The 20,404-nt window shown below is 46.0% G+C and overlaps 1 protein-coding gene across 2 annotated transcripts in view; it reads left to right on the top strand.

Annotated features, from left to right (window-relative positions):
* Positions 1-19,430, top strand: part of GNE (glucosamine (UDP-N-acetyl)-2-epimerase/N-acetylmannosamine kinase) — a 148,292-nt gene extending 128,862 nt beyond the window's left edge. For both annotated transcript variants that reach the window (XM_069767657.1, XM_069767658.1), the window contains exons 10-12: positions 12,239-12,421; positions 12,639-12,755; positions 15,534-19,430. In XM_069767657.1, the coding sequence (XP_069623758.1) occupies positions 12,239-12,421; positions 12,639-12,755; positions 15,534-15,769 (536 nt within the window). In that variant the 3' untranslated portion in view covers positions 15,770-19,430. The remainder of the gene's footprint in view (positions 1-12,238; positions 12,422-12,638; positions 12,756-15,533) is intronic.
* Positions 19,431-20,404: the final 974 nt, after the last annotated feature.

Here is a 20,404-nt window from a genome sequence, read left to right as displayed (position 1 = left end):
AGACGGAAAGAAGAGTTCGTTGCATAAATAAACTGGGCAATTTTTTCATCAATCAACTCTTTTTCTAATCTGCTAGTTCTTATCACAAACCTATCTATGGTGGTTCCAGGAGGTAAAGTTTTTTTCTTCCTTTTGGGTGATGGTTATATGTGGTTGTGGGTGCCTGATGATGATGCTGCTGCTAATGAAGCACTATCCTGGATGGATAACTCTGAAACTGTAGAACAGGATGATGGTGATCTTGGAGGTGGATAGTGTCCAGAATCCATGAATTCCCCTAAACAAAAAAAAGTAAATGCTGTTATTTTATTGTTTATACAATTTCTGCTTATTGTACACAACACATCACTGCCCCTGCCCCAAAAGGAATATTTGTTTTTCTTCATAACTGTACCAAATGACAGTAACATGCAGAAATAATAAGAAATATAATTTTTCTCACACATGACAGTTCAGTCTTTAGAAATAGGATTCAATAAAAATGTTTACCAACCTGAAGATCCTGCCTGTTCAGAAGTGTTTCTTTGGTCATCTTCATCACCGCATTTCTCATGATGTTGCCTCATTCGCGCCACCAGGCCTTGCATCTCTTTGTTGCATCGTTTGCATTTTGCACGCATGCCTGCCTTACCGATAGGCGAAGGAGCTTCATTAAAATATTCCCAAACTGGGTCTCTTTTACGGCCTGCTACCATTATAAGGAAAGAATGTAATAAACCTCAGATCGTACACACAAACAGATCCAGACTTGTCTGTCTGTTGCTATGCTGCAGTATTGTGCTCAAAGTTTCAAGGGAACCTGTCACCCCGTTTTTTGAGATTGAGCTATAAATACTGTTAAATAGGGCCTGCGCTGTGTGTTACTATAGTGTATGTAGTGTACCCTGATTCCCCATGTATGCTGAGAAATACATTACCAAAGTCGCCGTTTTCGCCTGTCAATCAGGCTGGTCTGGTCAGGTGGGCGTGTTCACAGCGCTCTTTTCTTCCCCAGCTTTCCGTTGGTGGCGTAGTGGTGTGCGCATGTCCAGAGTTCCGACTTCCCTGCGCCCACGTGAAGACACAGCGCGCGATCTGCGCTGTAATCCCTTGCATCGGTGGGGGCGGCCATCTTCCTGTGGCCGCGCGTGCGCAGATGGAGTACTCTGCTGCACGGGGCTTCAGGAAAATGGCCGCGGGCAGCCGCGCGTGCGCATTAGAGATCGCGGCGGCCATTTTCCCAAAGCCGAGTTTGCATCTCCATCTCCATCAGCGTCAGCGCAGGTAAGTATTCCCATTGGTGGTGCAGCGGTATGGTGGGGCTGCGGGTGCCGGGCTCAGGCGTGTGGGTGAGCTCCCGGAGCGCTGCGCTCCATTCGCCGGCGTCCTGCACAGCTCTCAGCGCGTGCTGGAGCATTTCCGGGTGCAGTGACGTGGGGGGGCGGAGTTAGCGGCCGCTTCCGGGTCGCCGGACGTCTGCGCATGCGCAGTCGTTCCAATATGGCGGCGCCCATCGCATCTGTGTGCCGGTTTTTGACCGCAAGATCTCCTGCCCTCTGCTGTATCCTGGGCCAATAGGGACAGCGCTGGCCCATCTGCTGACCGGATCCAAGGGGTATTTATGCAGGTGGAGATGTCAGATCCCTGCTTTTGGTCGCATTTCGTCATGGAGAGTGGTGGTGAGCAGCAGCAGCTGCCAGACGAGGTACGTCAGAAGCCCAAACAGAAGGATAGAGGCGACCAGCCCAGTCGTAAGAGCTCTTCCGAACAAGGATCCAGAGCTTCGACTAAAGAGACCCCTCGGATTCCGGTATTGTACTTTGGCGCACGGGTAAGTGATCTACGTGAAAGTTCACTCTGTGACGCGGGCCCCTTTATACTTTATCATTCCAGGGGAAGAAGAGTACGGGGAAGTCTAAACATAAGGAATGTGCCCTCTGTGGAGTCCCTCTACCTGACTCTTGTTCAAAAAAATTATGTGCCCCCTGTATACAGCAGACGGTGAGGTCTACAGGAGCGGGTTGGTGGTAGTGACTTTAGGCCAGATATTAGTTATCTCCTATATTGTCCTCCCCTAGGTAGCAGAAGAGTCCGTAACTCCGGCAAATCTGAGGGAAATGATCCGGCTGGAAGTAAGGGAATCACTACGGTCCCTATCCCAAGCGGAAGGCTCAAAGCATAGGACTCTCTTGGACTCTAATTCTTCAGAGGAAGAAAGAGAGGAGAATTCCTATCTCTCCAGTCCTCCTCTTCATCAGATGAGGAGTCAGGACGATTCTGTCTACCCTTGGATAGAATCGACAAAGTCGTCAAATCAGTCAGAGGCACCATGGGTATAGAGGAACCTAAATCACAGCCCTCGAAACAGGAGATGATGTTTAGCGGACTTGATCGTAAAAAACATAGATCTTTCCCGGTAAACGAAAAGATTCAGGACTTAATCCTTAGAGAATGGAAGAAACCAGAAAAGAAGGGGGCCTTACCACCAGCGTTAAAACGCAGGTATCCCTTTGACGATCCGGTTGTGGATACATGGGATAAAGCTCCTAAACTGGACGCGGCTGTTGCAAAGGCGTCAAAAAAGGCCTCGTTACCCTTTGAGGATATGGGAAACCTCAAGGATCCTCTGGACAGAAAGGCAGATATATTCCTTAAAGGTACCTGGGAGATGGCGGCTGGATCTCTCAGACCAGCCGTAGCGGCAACATGTACGGCCAGATCTTTAATGGTCTGGCTAGATCAGTTAGAGTCTCAGCTTAAGGACGGTGCATCCAGGGATACTATTCTGAAGGCTCTACCGACCATCCAGAATGCTGCAGCCTTCCTATCGGACGCATCGGTGGACTCTGTCAGAATGGCGGCCAGAGCGGCAGGACTATCCAACGCGGCTCGCAGGGCCTTGTGGCTGAAATGCTGGTCAGGTGACATTCAGTCTAGAACCAAGCTCTGCGCCATTCCGTGCGAAGGACAATATCTCTTCGGTCCAACTCTGGACGAGTTGTTGGAAAAAGCAGGGGATGACAAAAAGAAATTCCCCAGTCTATTTTCATCTTACCGCCGGCCCTTCAATCGAAGGAGATTTGGTCGCGGGAAAAAACGCGGGTCCTCTCCCACTAGAGAAAGTTTCAGATGGGAAGACAGACGCGGTAGAGGTACGGGCTATATGTTTCGCCGTTCCTCAAAGGATCAGAAAAAACCGGACCAATGACTAGCGATCCCTGTGGGGGGTAGACTGTCAGCATTCTCTTCAGCTTGGCTTGACATTACAAACAGTAAATAATAATAATAATAATAATCTTTATTTTTATATAGCGCTAACATATTACGCAGCGCTTTACAGTTTGCACACATTATCATCGCTGTCCCTGATGGGGCTCACAATCTAAATTCCCTATCAGTATGTCTTTGGAATGTGGGAGGAAACCGGAGTGCCCGGAGGAAACCCACGCAAACACAGAGAGAACATACAAACTCTTTGCAGATGTTGTCCAAGGTGGGATTAGAACCCAGGACTCCAGCGCTGCAAGGCTGCTGTGCTAACCACTGCGCCACCGTGCTGCCCAGTAAATGGGTCAGAGGCATCATTACTGAAGGTCTAAAACTGGACTTCAATCACTGGCCTCGTGAAAAATTTAAATTAACCCCTTTACGTTCCTCCCCCCTTGAGCAAGCAGCCCTGGAAGCAGAGGTTATCAACTTATGTTCCAAGAACGTGCTGATTGAAATTCCGGAATCAGAAAGAGGAAGGGGATTTTATTCTCCTCTTTTTCTGATTAAGAAACCAGACGGATCTTTTAGAACGATCATTAATCTCAGATGTCCTAATGAGTTCCTGGTCAATGAATCATTTAAAATGGAAACAATCAATTCAGCAATAAAAATGTTGTTTAATCACTGTTTCATGGTAGTGGTAGATCTAAAAGATGCATACTATCATGTTCCAATACATGAACACTTCCAGAGATTCCTGAGGGTAGCTGTGTCAATGGGGGGCCAGATTCGCCATTTCCAGTTCAGAGCTCTTCCCTTCGGCTTATCAGCAGCTCCTAGGGTGTTTACAAAGTTAGTGGCCGAAGTCATGGCACACTTACGAGAGTCTGACATCCTAATTATTCCCTACTTGGATGACTTTCTTATAGTAGGGAGCTCTGAAGACCATTGCCGTTCTCAGCTAGAGACAGCCACATCCGAACTTGAGCATCTGGGGTGGATCGTAAATTACGAAAAATCTCGTTTACAGCCCCAGAAAATACAAAGATTTTTGGGACTGTTGTTAAACTCAGAATCCCAACAGTGTTGTCTTCCACCCGACAAGTTGTTACATATCCAACAACAGGTGTCTAGGGCAATTGATAAGCCATCCATGACCCTTAGACAGGCTATGTCACTATTGGGTTCTTTAACCTCTTGCATTCCCGCTGTCCGTTGGGCCCAGTTCCACACCAGACCATTACAATCCGAGGTGCTGGTTAATGATAGAATCTTACAGGGGTCCCTGCAGGATCAGATTACCTTAGGTCCAAAAGCACTCACTTCTCTTAGGTGGTGGCTAGACAGTAAAAACTTATCGGCGGGAGTTCCCTGGGTGTCACAGGTAACACGTGTGGTAACTACAGACGCTAGCCCTACGGGTTGGGGAGCACACATGGATGACATGATGGTTCAGGGTCTATGGTCCCCTCCCCTAACATCAGCCTCCTCCAACCAGAAAGAGTTAATGGCAGTAGAGCTTTCAGTGAAAAAATTCCTCATATATCTACAGGGTCATCATGTCAAAATCCTATCGGACAACCAGGTGGCGGTCGCATACATAAATCATCAGGGTGGAACTCATTCCGAGTCACTGATGAGAGTGGTGGATCGTCTGTTCCAGACAGCAGAAAATCACTTCTTATCCCTAACTGCTCTACACATAAGAGGAAAAGAAAACATCAAAGCGGACTTTCTAAGCCGCAACACCTTGAGACAAGGGGAATGGTCCCTAAACAATTACGTGTTCGATCAGATCGTCCACAAATGGGGACATCCAGAAGTAGACTTATTTGCTACCAGGGACAACCGGAAGACAACAAAATTTTGTTCCCTAAATCCCAGAGAAAATCCTCTGTCGGTAGACGCTTTTCTGATCAGATGGGATTTTCAACTGGCATATGCATTTCCTCCACTAGGCCTGATACCCTTAGTAGTCAGGAAGATAAGAGAAGATCGAGCCAGAGTTATATTGATTGCCCCATTCTGGCCCAGAAGGGCCTGGTTCACTTGGCTCAGGATCATGTCAGTGGAGGACCCCTGGGTACTTCCGGACATTCCAGATCTGCTCTACCAGGGGCCGATCAGCCATCCTCAAGTAAAGAATCTCCATTTAACGGCATGGATTTTGAAAGGGCGTTACTAAAAAGCAAAGGGTTCTCCCCGAGTCTAATTGAGACCCTTATGAAAAGTAGAAAGCAAATAACCACAACAATCTACGCTAGGACCTGGCGGAAATTTCTGGCCTCTTCTGATTTTAATTTAGAAGAGGGATTACCTATTAAACAAATCTTAGAATTTCTGCAAAAAGGCCTAGAACTAGATCTATCCACTAGTACTCTAAGAGTACAGGTCTCGGCCCTAGGGGCTCTATTTTCATGTAACATCGCCAATAATTATTGGATCTCAAGGTTCATTAAAGCTTCTATTAGATCTAGACCCATACATAAAGATAGATCTATGCCTTGGGATCTCAACCTAGTCCTGTCAGCATTGACTAGAGAGCCGTTTGAACCATTACATTCAGCTTCAATTAAGGCCCTATCTCTTAAGACAGCCTTTCTTGTGGCAATTACATCTGCTCGTAGAGTTGGAGACATACAAGCGCTCTCCAGGGTATCCCCTTATACAGAGTTTCTACCAGACAGAGTAATCCTCAGACCGGACCCAGCCTATTTACTGAAAGTGTCATCACGGTTTCACAGGACACAGGAGATAGTTTTACCATCCTTCCTTCCCAATCCCTCCAACCCTAAAGAAGAACTACTCCATACATTAGATGTTAGGAGATGCCTGCTAGAATACATCTCTATTACTGACACTTGGAAGAAAGATAATGCGTTGTTTTTATCTTTCCAAAACCCTAGAAAGGGACTTAGGGTATCAAAGTACACACTAGCAAAGTGGATTAGGGAGGCTATCTCTTTGGCTTACACTGCAGGTGGGGGTGCGGCTCCGCAGAATCTGAGGGCGCATTCCACCAGGGCCATGGCTACATCCTGGGCGGAAAAGTCTGGAGTATCAATCGACCAGATATGTAAGGCGGCCACATGGTCATCCCCGTCCACCTTCTTTAAGCACTATAGGTTGGATTTGGGGGCTTCCTCTGATCTCACATTCAGGTTAAGGGTGCTACAGGCCATAGTCCCTCCCTAAGGAAGCTTACATCTCTGTAATTCTCTCGTCGTGCTGTCATGGGAGTCCGAGTAAAGCATTAAGCTACTTACTGGTAGCGGCATTTCTCGGAGGCCCATGACAGCACCCTTAGTTCCCTCCCTATTCACGTGGGGGTTGCACTTGTGGCACCCCTAGGGGTATTTGCCACAAAAATAGTTACTGACAGTAAGTACAAATACTAAAATAGCAAGACTGCACTACCACCTCCGGCCAGAAGGGGGAGCTCCAGAGACTCCCCTTGATCCATTCTGGTCTGAGAGAAGAAATGGCAGTTGGGCCAAGGAGCTGATAGTGAGAGGTCATACAGTTGAATCTCTAACAGCCCTGTGACTGTTACCAGGCCTAAATCACCGGCCTGAGGAGAAGAGGGATAGAGAAAAAGGACATTGTGAGAACCGGGTAGCATTAATCACTACCCAGAACAGGCGCAAAGACGGATACCGGATCCGTGGCTGTATTCATTACATATAATACAGCAACCGGAAATACGTGAGGTGATATCAGCTTCACTAGGGTCGGACGCAGCAACAGACACAGAGTTCAGCGGTACTCCTGGAGGGGGTAAGCCGATAAAAGGACTCGGGTTGCCCGTCGAACCAGGACCCGGAGGGGACAGATTGGGCCGGCAGCCAGTTCACATACAGCAGCAGGGCCACACAGAAATTGCGCACAATAAGAGGCGAAGACCCCGGCAGGGTCAAAGTAACTCAGAGTTCCCATACAGACTCCGGTGACAGGACTGGTTGTAAATCCTTTTTTTTGTTAAAGTAAACTGGTTAAACGTTTCAGTGCCTCAGTCTTTCATTTGGACAATAGCCATCTATCCAGGATTGGGATCATCACCGCTGGGAGAACCTGCTGCTGATCAAGTAAGTGCCTGTTCCCTCACGATACCCTTTACACTGTGCATTGCCTGAGGCCACAGCACCGGGTCAAGCCACCCGTGACACCCCCCTCAAGAGACAGACCCCATTGGTCCGGTGCTGGGTACCCCGGTCTCTTGGGCGTCACACACTCCATATAAATGTATATATTTCACAATATGATACCAGTCCCAATAGATGTCTGCTATTTTTGTATATAATCTGTATATAGTGTATATTTTTGTGTACCACTAACCGCGGTAGTCCTCTCAAGACTCTGAAATACAACTGAGGCAAGGGAGAGGTACCGCCCTTTTTTATCTGTAGGTTTCCTGTTCCTAATGGGCGGGTCCCCTCTCTCGTCGTGCTGTCATGGGCCTCCGAGAAATGCCGCTACCAGTAAGTAGCTTAATGCTTTTTGGCCTCAGTAGACATTCAGGATGCTTATCTTCATATTCCCATCTTTCCGCTCCATCAAAGATTTCTCCGGTTTGCCGTAAACAATCTACACTTCCAGTTCACGGCATTACCTTTCGGACTGGCTTCCGCTCCCAGGGTGTTCACAAAAGTCATGTCGACTGTGGTGTCCATTCTGCACTCCCGAGGTATAGTTGTCTTGCCATACCTAGACGATCTGCTGATCAAGGGACCGACATTTCAGTCTTGCAAGGAAAATGTCGACATCACTCTGGACACCCTTTCCCGTCTAGGTTGGTTGGTAAATTTAAGGAAGTCATCTCTACGGCCGTCTCGAAAAATCTCTTTCTTAGGCATGACCTTCGACACCTCTCAAGCCTTAACTATCCTTCCCCAGGACAAGGTCCTAGCCCTTCGGCGGGAAGTGAGGAACCTTCTACAACCATACCCTCATTCGATTCGGTCCGGGATGAGGGTGTTGGGAAAGATGGTTGCAACCATAGAGGCGGTTCCGTTTGCACAGTTTCATCTTCGACCCCCCCCGACGTGCAATCCTATCAGCATGGAACAAAAATCCTCTCTCTCTCAACCGCAAATTTCGGTTGTCTTTTCAAACCAGACAAGCTCTCGCTTGGTGGCTAAACAGCTCATCTCTTCTCAGGGGGAAGCCCTTTCCCCCAACCAATTGGCTAGTGGTCACAACAGATGCCAGTCTCCTGGGTTGGGGAGCAGTGTTCTTCCATCACACAGCTCAGGGACGCTGGTCTCCTCGGGAATCAAAACTCCCCATCAATATCTTAGAGATTCGAGCGGTCCGGCTAGCCTTGTTACGTTTTCACCATCTTCTGGCGGGTCGCCCTGTCCGGATTCAGTCGGACAACGCTACAGCAGTAGCCTACATAAATCACCAGGGGGGCACCCGCAGCAAGGCAGCCATGCAGGAGGTAAAACTGATTCTACTCTGGGCGGAGAGAAATCACTCTGTGATCTCAGCGGTCCACATTCCGGGCGAAGAAAACTGGGCGGCAGATTTCCTAAGCCATCAGGGTCTAGCCTCCGGGGAATGGTCTCTCCACCCCGAGGTATTTTTGCAGATATGCCATCTTTGGGGAACTCCAGACGTGGATCTAATGGCGTCCAAGGTGAATGCCAAGGTGCCCAGTTTTGTCTCTCGGTACCGAGATCCCCAGGCTATCGCCGTGGATGCGCTGGTACTGTCTTGGAACCAATTTCATCTCTCTTATCTGTTCCCTCCTCTGGCACTGCTCCCGAGAGTAATCAAGAAGATCAAATCAGAGAGAGTGCCGGCCATCCTGATCGCTCCGGATTGGCCACGACGGACCTGGTATGCAGACCTGGTACAACTTCTAGCCGGGGTTCCTTGGCGGCTCCCCGATCGGCCAGATCTTCTATCTCAAGGGCCGATCTACCACCAGAACTCAGAGGTCCTACGTTTGACGGCCTGGCCGTTGAATCTTGGGTTTTAACTCAGGCTGGTTTTTCTCAAGAAGTGGCTGATACCATGATCAGTGCACGTAAGTCCGTTTCGGCCAGGATTTATTATCACACTTGGAAGGTGTTTCTTTCCTGGTGTAGAGAACGCGGGCTGCCCCCTCTGCGTTTCTCCGTTCCTAACATTCTAGCCTTCCTTCAAGCAGGTCTGGATTCTGGGCTGGCTCCGAGTACCCTTAAAAGGCAGGTTTCGGCTTTATCAGTACTTTTTCAACGCAGGACTGCTCCTAATCGTCAAGTCAGGACTTTTTTCCAAGGAGTCGCTCATAAGGTCCCTCCTTATAAGACTCCTTTGGAAGCTTGGGACCTTAATCTGGTCTTAAGGGCTTTACAGGACGCTCCTTTTGAGCCTCTTCAAGAGGTTTCTTTGATGTTTCTCTCTTGGAAAGTTGTATTTTTAGTGGCCATAACGTCCATAAGACGGGTATTGGAGCTGGCAGCTCTTTCTTGTCGTCCTCCTTTTTTGCGATTTCATCAGGACAAGGTGGTGCTCATACCAGCTCCATCCTTTTTGCCGAAGGTTGTTTCATCATTTCACATTAATGAAGATATTGTCCTGCCCTCTTTTTGTCCGGCACCTACGCACCGTGTAGAAAAGGCTCTCCATACGTTGGATCTGGTGAGGGCTCTGAGGAGGTACGTTTCCCGTACGGCCCCCTTTCGCCAGACGGATGCTCTGTTTGTCCTTCCGCAGGGTCGCAGGAAGGGATGCGCGGCTTCAAAATCTACCCTGGCCAGATGGATAAGGGCGACCATTCAGGAGGCTTATCGCTCCATGGGCATGACGGTTCCGGCCGGAATCAAGGCTCATTCGACTAGAGCAGTGGGGGCTTCCTGGGCCGTTCGGCACCAGGCCTCAGCAGAACAGGTTTGCAAGGCTGCGACCTGGTCTAGTCTGCATACATTTGTCAAACATTATAATGTCCATTCCCAGACCTCTGCAGATGCAAGTCTGGGTAGAAGAATTCTTCAAGCGGCAGTGGCGCATTTATAGACAAACATTATCTGGATGTCTTTTTCTGGTGAGTGATTTTTCCCACCCAGGGACTGCTTTAGGACATCCCACAGTCCTGTGTCCCCCAATGAGGCGAAGGAGAAATAGGGATTTTTGGTTACTCACCGTAAAATCCTTTTCTCCAAGACGCTCATTGGGGGACACAGCTCCCTCCCTGGTAGCCTTATGGCTGCTTTGGTTATATCTGATTACATTAGTCAGTAGGATCTTTTCTAGACATAAAGTTTCTGTATTTATGCTGTTATATTATTTTTTTGTGTTTTCTTTTGTTCTCCTACTGCTTTTTGCACCAAACTGGAGTCTCTGGTAGTCAGTGTCAGGGTGTATACGATGGAGGAGGAGCTAATTTTTTTTTTTTTTAAGTTTACTTAGTGTCAGCCTCCTGGCGGCAGAAGCATACACCCACAGTCCTGTGTCCCCCAATGAGCGTCTTGGAGAAAAGGATTTTACGGTGAGTAACCAAAAATCCCTATTTTTTCACGTATGCAAGTTTTGCGTGTGGCGAGTTTTCCATGAGGTGAGTTTTGCATGTGTGGCTAGTTTTGCGTGAGCCTAGTTTTGCATGTGGCGAGTTTTGCACGTTGCGTGTTTTGCGCGTGGCGAGTTTTGAGCGGTGACTTTTGTGTTTCGACTTTTAGGTGGCGAGGTTGGTGTATGTGTGGTGAAATGTGTGCTGAGGGTGGTATGTGTTCAAGCACGTGGTAGTGTGTGGCACATTTTGTGTGTATGTTCATATCCCCATGTGTGGCGAGTATCCCATGACGGGGCCCCACCTTAGCAACTGTACGGTATATACTCTTTGGCGCCATCGCTCTCACTCTTTAAGTCCCCCTTGTTCACATCTGGCAGCTGTCAATTGGCCTCCAACACTTTTCCTTTCACTTTTTCCCCATTATGTAGATGGGGGCAAAATTGTTTGGTGAATTGGAACGCGCGGGGTTAAAATTTCGCCTCACAACATAGCCTATGACGCTCTCGGGGTCCAGACGTGTGACTGCAAAATTTTGTGGCTGTAGCTGCGATGGTGCAGATGGCGATCCAGGGCATGCGCGCGCGCACACGCACACACACACACCTTTATATATTAGATTTCTAGGAGACGAGGGGATTGGGTGTTAAGGTGATATAATGTTTTTTTATTTGAATATGTATGTGTTTTTTTTTTTTTTTATATATATATATAACTGTGAGCATAGGCGCTGGCAGGTGAGACTACGGCTCCCATCAGCGGCACCTGTTATCAGTGACAGCAGACATAGCCAGATGGGAGCAGTAGTCTCATCGGCCCACGCCTGCAGGTCACAGCTGTGGGATCACGCTGACATCTACCAGCATGATCCCACAGCGCTGTCACCGACAGTATCAGTGGTAGTGTTACCGTGGATGACGGTCACAGCTGTGGGGTCACGCTGCCATCTTACAGCATGGTCCAGCAGCACTCTGACGTACTGTCTTACTGGTGGTTGCGTTACCGCCACTAACCACCACAACTGTGTTTCCCATGCTGTCACACACGACAGCGTGAGAAACACCATAGGAAGTCGGTAAAACACAAAACAAAAACTCAGCAAATCGACAAACATTTTTATACCTGCGTTTTTGGGAGAATGGGATAATTTAAATTGTAATATTTTGATTCCTTTTAAAAAAGAAATATATAAGTTTTCTTGTGGAAGGTGAACTGCGATAATTTGTTTTCTATACTACTATAACTAAAATCACAGTCTACTATGGCTGGCTTCACCGTAGTACTAACATGGCAGGCAGTTTAGATGTGTTGGGGCCGTGGAGTTATGACCATATGGGAAAATCTGAAAATGTAGCAAGACGTATAATACATTAATTTTTGTATAAGTGTTGATGATTTATGTGCCCACATAGTTGTGCATTGGATTGCTTCTTGTCTTCCAAACAGCCCTAAACACAACTTTTATCTGCTGAATCGAGCTGCATGGATGCAATTTCCTCCAAGGACTTGGTCATCGTTGAGCAGTCATCTTAAATGCATATCTTTTCTGTGTTTTAGGTATCGGAGGAGGAGTGGTCCATCACAATGAGCTTATACATGGCAGCTCCTTTTGTGCTGGTGAGCTGGGACATATCATGGTGTCATTTGATGGCCCAGACTGTATGTGTGGCAGCCATGGTTGTATAGAAGCATATGCGTCAGGAATCGCCTTGCAGAGAGAGGCAAAGAAACTGCATGACGGTATGTGACCTTCTCCCTGCAGATTGCATGTCTAACACTAGGTGGCACTGCGAATCTGCCTTTCCTCTATAGTTGTACTGCATTGTAACCTACTGTCGTAAAACATGGATATTTCAGACAACTTACACTCATCAGTTTTTCACAGTTCATCAAGAATTAACTTTTATTTTAATGTATTATATTATGATGATTAATACCCTGTTTCTTTCTTATCCAGATGATCTCCTATTAGTAGAAGATATGTCTTTGAAGAATGATGAGTGTGTTACCGCTGTCCATCTTATCCAAGCAGCTAAACTGGGGAACTCTAAAGCAAGCAGTATTTTAAAGACAGGTAAGAACTAATCTACAAGGATTGTTTTGCTTGTATTTCCTTGCTTAGGTCAGTATTGCATTACTATACATACATACATGTTGTTCTGGTTAGTAGAAAAGTAACGGAAGGTCAGCTCACCTGCAGGATAAGGATACCAATTGCACGGAGACTTGTAGTACTGCCAGAGCCAGAAGAAAGCGAGATTCCAGGAAAACACTTATTGCAACATATTAAAATCCATGTAGAAAGAATCCTTCCACCATCATAGAAAAAAGCATGCGCATTGCACACACCGTCCTTAGTCATAGCCTTATTGATGTAGGGCAAAGACTAAGGATGGTGTCTGAAATGCGTATGGTGGTGGAAGGATTCTATCTAAATTTAAATGTGTTACCATAAGTGTTTTTAAAGGGAACCTGTCAGCATGATTGTGCACAGTAACCTACAGACGGTGTCAGGTCGGCGTCGTTATACTGATTACAGTCATACCTGGGGTGATGAAATCCATCTTGTGGTTGTTTAATCTTTATTTTCAGTTTTTAAGTTAATGATATGCTCATGCTCCTAGGCACATCTCTGAGGGGGTCTTCATGTGGTGCTCTTAATGAATAATATACCGTATATACTCGAGTATAAGCCGAGATTTTCAGCCCAAATTTTTGGGCTGAAAGTGCCCCTCTCGGCTTATACTCGAGTCACGGTAGCGGTGGGGTCGGCGGGTGAGGGGGAGAGGGCGCTGAGGCATACTTACCAAGTCCCAGCGATCCTGGCGCTCCCCCTGCAGTCCCACTGTCTTCTGTGCTGCAGCTTCTTCCCCTCTTCAGCGGTCACATGGGACCGCTCATTAGAGAAATGAATAGGCGGCTCCACCTCCCATAGGGGTGGAGCCGCCTATTCATTTCTCTAATCAGCGGTGCCGGTGACCGCTGATAGAGGAAGAGGCTGCAGCACAGAAGACCGTGGGACAGGCGGGGAGCGCCAGGATCGCTGGGACTAGGTAAGTATGTAATATTCACCTGTCCGCGTTACAGCCGCCGGGCGCCGCTCCATCTTCCCGGCGTCACTCCGCTCTGACTGTTCAGGTCAGAGGGCGCGATGACGCATATAGTGTGCGCGCCACCCTCTGCCTGATCAGTCAGAGCGGAGAGACGCCGGGACCGGACGCTGGGAGCTGCAATCAAGAGAGGTGAGTATGGCTTTTTTTTTTTTTTTATTGCAGCAGCAGCGGCACAGATTTATGCGGAGCATCTATGGGGAAATATGAATGGTGCAGAGCACTATATGGGGCACAGCTATGGGACAATAATGAACGGTGCAGAGCACTTTATGGGGCACAGCTACGGGACAATAATGAACGGTGCAGAGCACTATATGGGGCACAGATATGGGGAAATATGAACGGTGCAGAGCACTATATGGGGCACAGATATGGGGAAATATGAACGGTGCAGAGCACTATATGGCACAGATATGGGGCAATATGAACGGTGCAGAGCATATATGGGGCACAGATATGGGGCAATATGAACGGTGCAGAGCACTATATGGCACAGATATGGGGCAATATGAACGGTGCAGAGCATATATGGGGCACAGATATGGGGCAATATGAACGGTGCAGAGCACTATATGGCACAGATATGGGGCAATATGAACGGTGCAGAGCATATATGGGGCAATATGAACGGTGCAGAGCACTATATGGCACAGCTATTGGGAAATAATGAACGGTGCAGAGCACTATATGGCACAGATATGGGGCAATATGAACGGTGCAGAGCCTATATGGGGCACAGATATGGGGCAATATGAACGGTGCAGAGCACTATATGGCACAGCTATGGGGAAATAATGATCTATTTTTATTTTTGAAATTCACCGGTAAATGCTGCATTTCCACCCTAGGCTTATACTCGAGTCAATAAGTTTTCCCAGTTTTTTGTGGCAAAATTAGGGGTGTCGGCTTATACTTGGGTCGGCTTATACTCGATTATATACGGTATATATTATTCATTATGTAAACTAGGGGGCAGATCACTGAGGGATCAGTGACCTGTCAGAAGGGGGGGGGTTTAAAGGGGATCAGTATCTGACACTGTCTGTGCACAGTCCTGCTGACAGGTTCCCTTTAACGGATTCTTCTCTGAAATCTGACTCTCTTCTGGATCTTGCATTATTGATTTAATGTCTAGCTTAAAGGGGTTGTCCAGGCGTAAGCATTTGATGACCTATCCGTAAGATAGGTTATCAGTAGCAGAACGGTGGGAGCCAGACATCTGGTGCCCCACCAATGAGATGCTTCTTTGCTCCTGCTGGCAGGTACTGCAGTGCAGTTCCTGCTTTTTTCCTGCAAGGTTTGTCAGCACCGCTGCACTTTGTACATGGTTGCGCTCAGCAGCTCCGTTCATAGTGTTTACATCTGGCCGTTGCCGCAGCAAAACACTGTGCCCTCACCAATCTGCTTTTGAAGACTTATCGTGAAGGGAGGTCATCATTACGTATGCCAAGAAAACCCCTTTGGTAGTCTTGTCCAGGTGTTTTAGTCCATATAGACATCTTAGATCTCTGTCACTTTCTTTGAGCTCAGAATCACTACCATAAAGTGACTCCTGCTGTAGTCTACCTAATCTATCAATGGAATTAAACTTCTTCTGGTGAAGGTTCCTGAAGGTGGACCTCCGGTGATCAGCTAATCACCTGCAAGCTTTAATAAAAAGATAACCAATTTAAAAATGTATATTTCAGTATTGTAAAGCAATCCTGTTAATTTTTATTTTATTTTTTGTATTCTAACAGCTGGAACAGCCCTTGGCATTGGGATTGTGAACATCCTGCACACCATCAACCCATCATTGGTGATTCTTTCTGGTGTTCTAGCAAACCAGTATGTAAATACAGTGAAAGAAGTGATACGCCAGCGAGGCTTGGCCTCCGTCCAGGATGTCAATGTCGTGGTGTCAAACTTATCTGACCCTGCCCTTCTAGGAGCAGCGAGTATGGTGCTAGACTATACCACACGTAGGACATATTAGGCCGTCAGTGGACTATGTGATTGTACCAATTACACTGCTGTGGCAAGACTACAAGGCCACGTATTTGTACCTAAGAGAAGCTGCCGTATTTTTAAATACCACTTTCTTCTGAAATGGTTTCAGTCCAATATTTGTTACAATTTTACATGTACATTACCAAAGCTTGCTAATGATTGTTTAGAAGAAAACAAAAGATTTGACTCCACCGTTAAGCAAAGATTCAGCCTTTCTTTGCACATAGAAGAATTTGGTGGCTTCGGTTGAATTGAGTTCCAGTCCATATACTTTAGGGCATTTGAAAATTACCACATATGAATATTAATGACACAGTTTTATCTCTCAGAAGCAGCGCCACTCTTGTTCATGACTTTGTCTGGTATATAGGGCTGAGCTAAAATGTAGTGATACTGTTTCTGGAGGGAAAAAACCTTTTTCTTATATCATCACCATGTTAATTGCCCATCTCTAGATTATATTTTGCAATGTAAATGTTTTGGTGTTTTTTTATAGAATATAAAATTTTCCGAACATTTGACAGAATCAAAATGGGTTTCCGTGGGCAATAATCAAGCTTTTTGTGTTTTGCTGTATAATGTTGTCATCTAGCAAGGGTTTTTTCCTAAACACAATCCGCAGGTGAAAGATATTCTTCATTATTACAAGTCCACATTGCACGTCGTGTTTGACTTGAATGCTGGAAGAATTAATTCCATATTTTTTTTTTTTTCACGTCAGATGTGTTATCTTTCAGGTCATTGCTGTGGGTGTAATGCCTTGTGACTCTACCAGCATATTTGCACAGTGTTTGGGAAAAATCCATTTACAATCATTGTGGTATCTTCCATGCTAGCATCAGCACCAGTTACAGACTGGTAAACTGACCTAAACGTTCATCTGTTAGTAGGCGATCTCAAAAGAACATGCTGAAATATACCAATTTTAGCTCAAGGACTGGAATAACAACTGTATCTTGGAAAATCAACTTTTTCTGTTTATTTTGTAATTTAGTGTAATTGGTGCCCAAGGTTTATTATATTTAGTGTACAAATGTTTATTAGTGTAGTAATATATTTAAAGGGTAGCTCTACTTTCTCAGATGCTTCAGTGGGGGACAAGGGAACCATGGGTTATATGCTGCTACCTGGAGCCTGACCCATAGAATACATCTTAGAAAAAAACCTCCTCCTCCCCAACAGCCTACTCCTGGCCACCCGACACCCAGTTTAGGATAGCGTCACGTGGGAGGCAGACCTGGGTCTGTTTGAGGCCTGCCTTGTCCTTAAATTGAGTCCAGAAACTCCTGTTCTACATTGCAGATTCACCAGAGCACCACGTATAGCATCCAAAGAGGCCTTTCCCATTGTTCTGCTCTTGTACCCGATTTCTTAGTCATTTAGTTTATCAGCAGGACTGTTGGGTCTGCAGTTTAGAAGACTTTGGGCCTTTCTGAGTAGGGTGATCTGACTAGGATTAAGGAACAAGGGCCTTAGACATCATGTTTTTACCATTTCTGTTAGAATGCCTCTTTTCCATACGTTAAGACGTATGAGAAGTGCTCCTTTGACATTACCCTCCTTTTAAATTTTTGCAGGCCAATCCTGAGCCAAGGTTCACTCCCATGGGCCAGGTTCCTGCCTTGTCCAGCAGATCTTGACTTGTAGGCCATAGGTCAGGATTGCCTGCCTGGACAGGGCAAACTTGTGGCCACCATATTGGCTTCCCTGCATCGGTGGGGTGGGGGCTAATACAGGTGGAACCTTAATCTAGTATTGGATGCCCTTCAGTCTTCTTCTTTCGCGCCAGTCAGAGATATCTGTCCATTTCGGTTTATCTTCAGGATGATTTTTTTTCCCTCATGGCGACCCCTTCCATTAGGCTAGGTTCTGAGTGGTGGATCTCACCTGTCCCTTTCCTGCTCTGAGACAGCTGTCATTCTGCATCTTTTTTTTCCTTTGCGTTTTCTCCACATTCCACATTTAACAGTGAGATTGCTCTCCTTCATTTAGGGATTTTGCCTCTCCTCTCCCTGAGTGGTTTTTATACAATCTAACGTAGTCAGAGCTATGCAGCTCTACTTGTCTCGCATAGCTTTGTTCGGATGATTTGCTGGTTATGCCCGTTATGCTGTTGCAGAGGTCGGACCGCTTCTAGGGTGACCAATGTTTGCTTCTTTCGAACTGCCAATGCGGAACATTGGACTTAGTTTGGGCGTCACTCTCCTTTTGTGTTAGAGAAGCCTCCTAGGTTATACACCTCCAGGCATATTCTTCTATTGCTTAGAGGTGCTACTTAGTCTTCAGTTCACATCTTTGCAGAGTTCTTATCTTTGCATCTATTGATGTAAGTCTTAGCAGGAGGGTACTGCAAGTGACAGTTGCTAGGGTAGTAATGAGAAATTGCTATTTTTCTTTCTGCAGTATTCGTTTTCCCACCCCAGGGTCTGCATTAGGAAATAAGACAGCTGATGGTTTGTGTGTCTGAGAAATTAAGATTTTTGGTACTCGCTGTAAAATCTTTCTCATAGCCTTCATTAGGGGACACCACACCGTCCCTTGTTTGGGGAGGTCATGGTTTTTGCTTATCTTGTTGCTTCTCACAAATTGAATTGCTCTATCGACTTGCCAGGTGTAGACTGTTGGCGTGGAGTCAGCTTTTTTTCTAAGGCTAGGTTCACATTGCGTTAACAGCAGCCCGTTCAACACATGCGTTAACAAGTGTCGACATTCAATCGCGCTAGCGCAGATAGATCTAGCAGATGCTCTATGTGCGCTAGCAGTGACGGACCCGGAAACGCTGCAGCCCGCGTCCCAGGGTCTGTCACTCAATGACGGCACATCGCTAGCGCACGCCCATTGTGGGCGTGCGCTAGAGATACGTCCTTCATAGGACTTAATGGCGGCGTTAACGGACTGCGTTGCACCGCGTTATGCCATGGTGTAACGTAGTCCGTCTAACGGACGCCACAGACGCAGTGTGAACCCAGCCTAGGATGTATTCTTAAGAGTCAGCCTCCAGGTGGTAGCATACAAGCCATGGTTCCAGTGTATCCCAGCTAAGGATACAAGATATGTCGAGTACCAAAAATCTTCATTTTTTACAACAAATTTTTTCTATTCTCCAGTGCCACTAAATGTTGGAAATTGTCTCCGTTCTACTGTTACGTCTGAATTATTATGCCAACCTATGTGTAGGGGACATATAACCTGTACAAGGTCTGTTGCAATGAACCAGTGGTGACAAAGGTGGTCCCTTGCACATTACATTGCTAACCCTTCTGGGGGTTGATAAATCAGGCCTTTTGCTTTTTTAGTATTGTATATAAGTACAATATGCATTATTATTTAATTACCAAATAGGAACATGGTGGCTTTACTTTAGCCACATTCCAGCTGCTTTGTAGATTTTTCTTTTATTTTTGGTGACTAGGTGCAAGATTTGTTGTAAAATGTAGCACATTCTACCAAGACGTGTAGTAATGGCTGGGACGGTACATTTGAGTTTCCATATTTAATGTAACGTTATCGCCTGTTCATTCCTCCTTCTCTTCTGTGGTACTGTATGGCATCTCCATGTGATAGCTATTTTTTTGTAGTTATTTATTGTTCTTGTAAAACCGTGATTATTTTATAGCGCAAGATGACAATAAAGAAACCAAATGGGACTTCTGTGTGTGTGGTGTTTAATTTCATGTGATGCAGTTACAGTGTTGGATTTTCCTTTGTGATTAATTTTTAACCCCTTAATGCTGCAATTTTTCGAATTTGACGTGTCACTTTTTTTGTGGGCAGAACTTTTTGACACATTTTGCTCATCCCACTGTTTAAACAGGGGTGATGTGGGGATATGACCTACTTTGCTATTCAGTACATCAAACAAAAAAGTACCAGACTTGTGACACACATTTCTAGCACAAGGTGAGCCAAATCATAGGTGCTATAAGCAGAGAATACAGCTTTAAAAGTTGATTAAATAAATAGGATGAACGACTATGACAAATCTGCCACATTAAAGCGGTTGTCTGTCTTTATGGACAATTTTTTTTTTTTTGTTTAATTGCATGCAGTTGGGGCTAAAAATCATTTTTGCGCTTGGATTTCATTAAAAATGTTGCACCTTTTGCTTCTTATATCTTCTGTATTACACCACTGTCTATTACTGGCTACAGAATGAGTTACCAGGGTTGGCCACATTCTTTATTATAAGAAATATGTTGGAGACATGCTTTTTGTTTTGACGCACAGTTCTATGAGAGACATGGGTGCACAAGTGTGTAAACATGCCCATTACTCCCACTGACACAGGTTGCAGATTAGGAAAACTTTTGGGTACCCACAGGACTATCGCAGACACTGGTGCAGAGTCCATATACGTTTTACGTGCACGCAGTTTTCCAAAATGGGGGCTGCATTATTATGGGGAGGTGGGCTGTATTATATTCTATGGGGGGCTGTATTAGATTTTATGAGGGATGATTGCATCATACTCTTTGGGGCTGCATTATATTCCGTGGGGAGGTGGGCTGTATTATATTCTATTCAGGGCTACATTATATTCTATGGGGGGCTGTATTATATTTATATTCTTTGAGGGGTGATTGCATTATACTCTATGAGGGGGCTGCATTAAACTATGAGG

Source organism: Ranitomeya imitator, chromosome 1 (assembly GCF_032444005.1).
Source record: "Ranitomeya imitator isolate aRanImi1 chromosome 1, aRanImi1.pri, whole genome shotgun sequence".
In the NCBI taxonomy this organism is placed as follows: domain Eukaryota; kingdom Metazoa; phylum Chordata; class Amphibia; order Anura; family Dendrobatidae; genus Ranitomeya; species Ranitomeya imitator.
The sequence above is the reverse complement of the archived record's forward strand: the minus strand, read 5'-3'. Positions and strand labels throughout refer to the sequence as shown.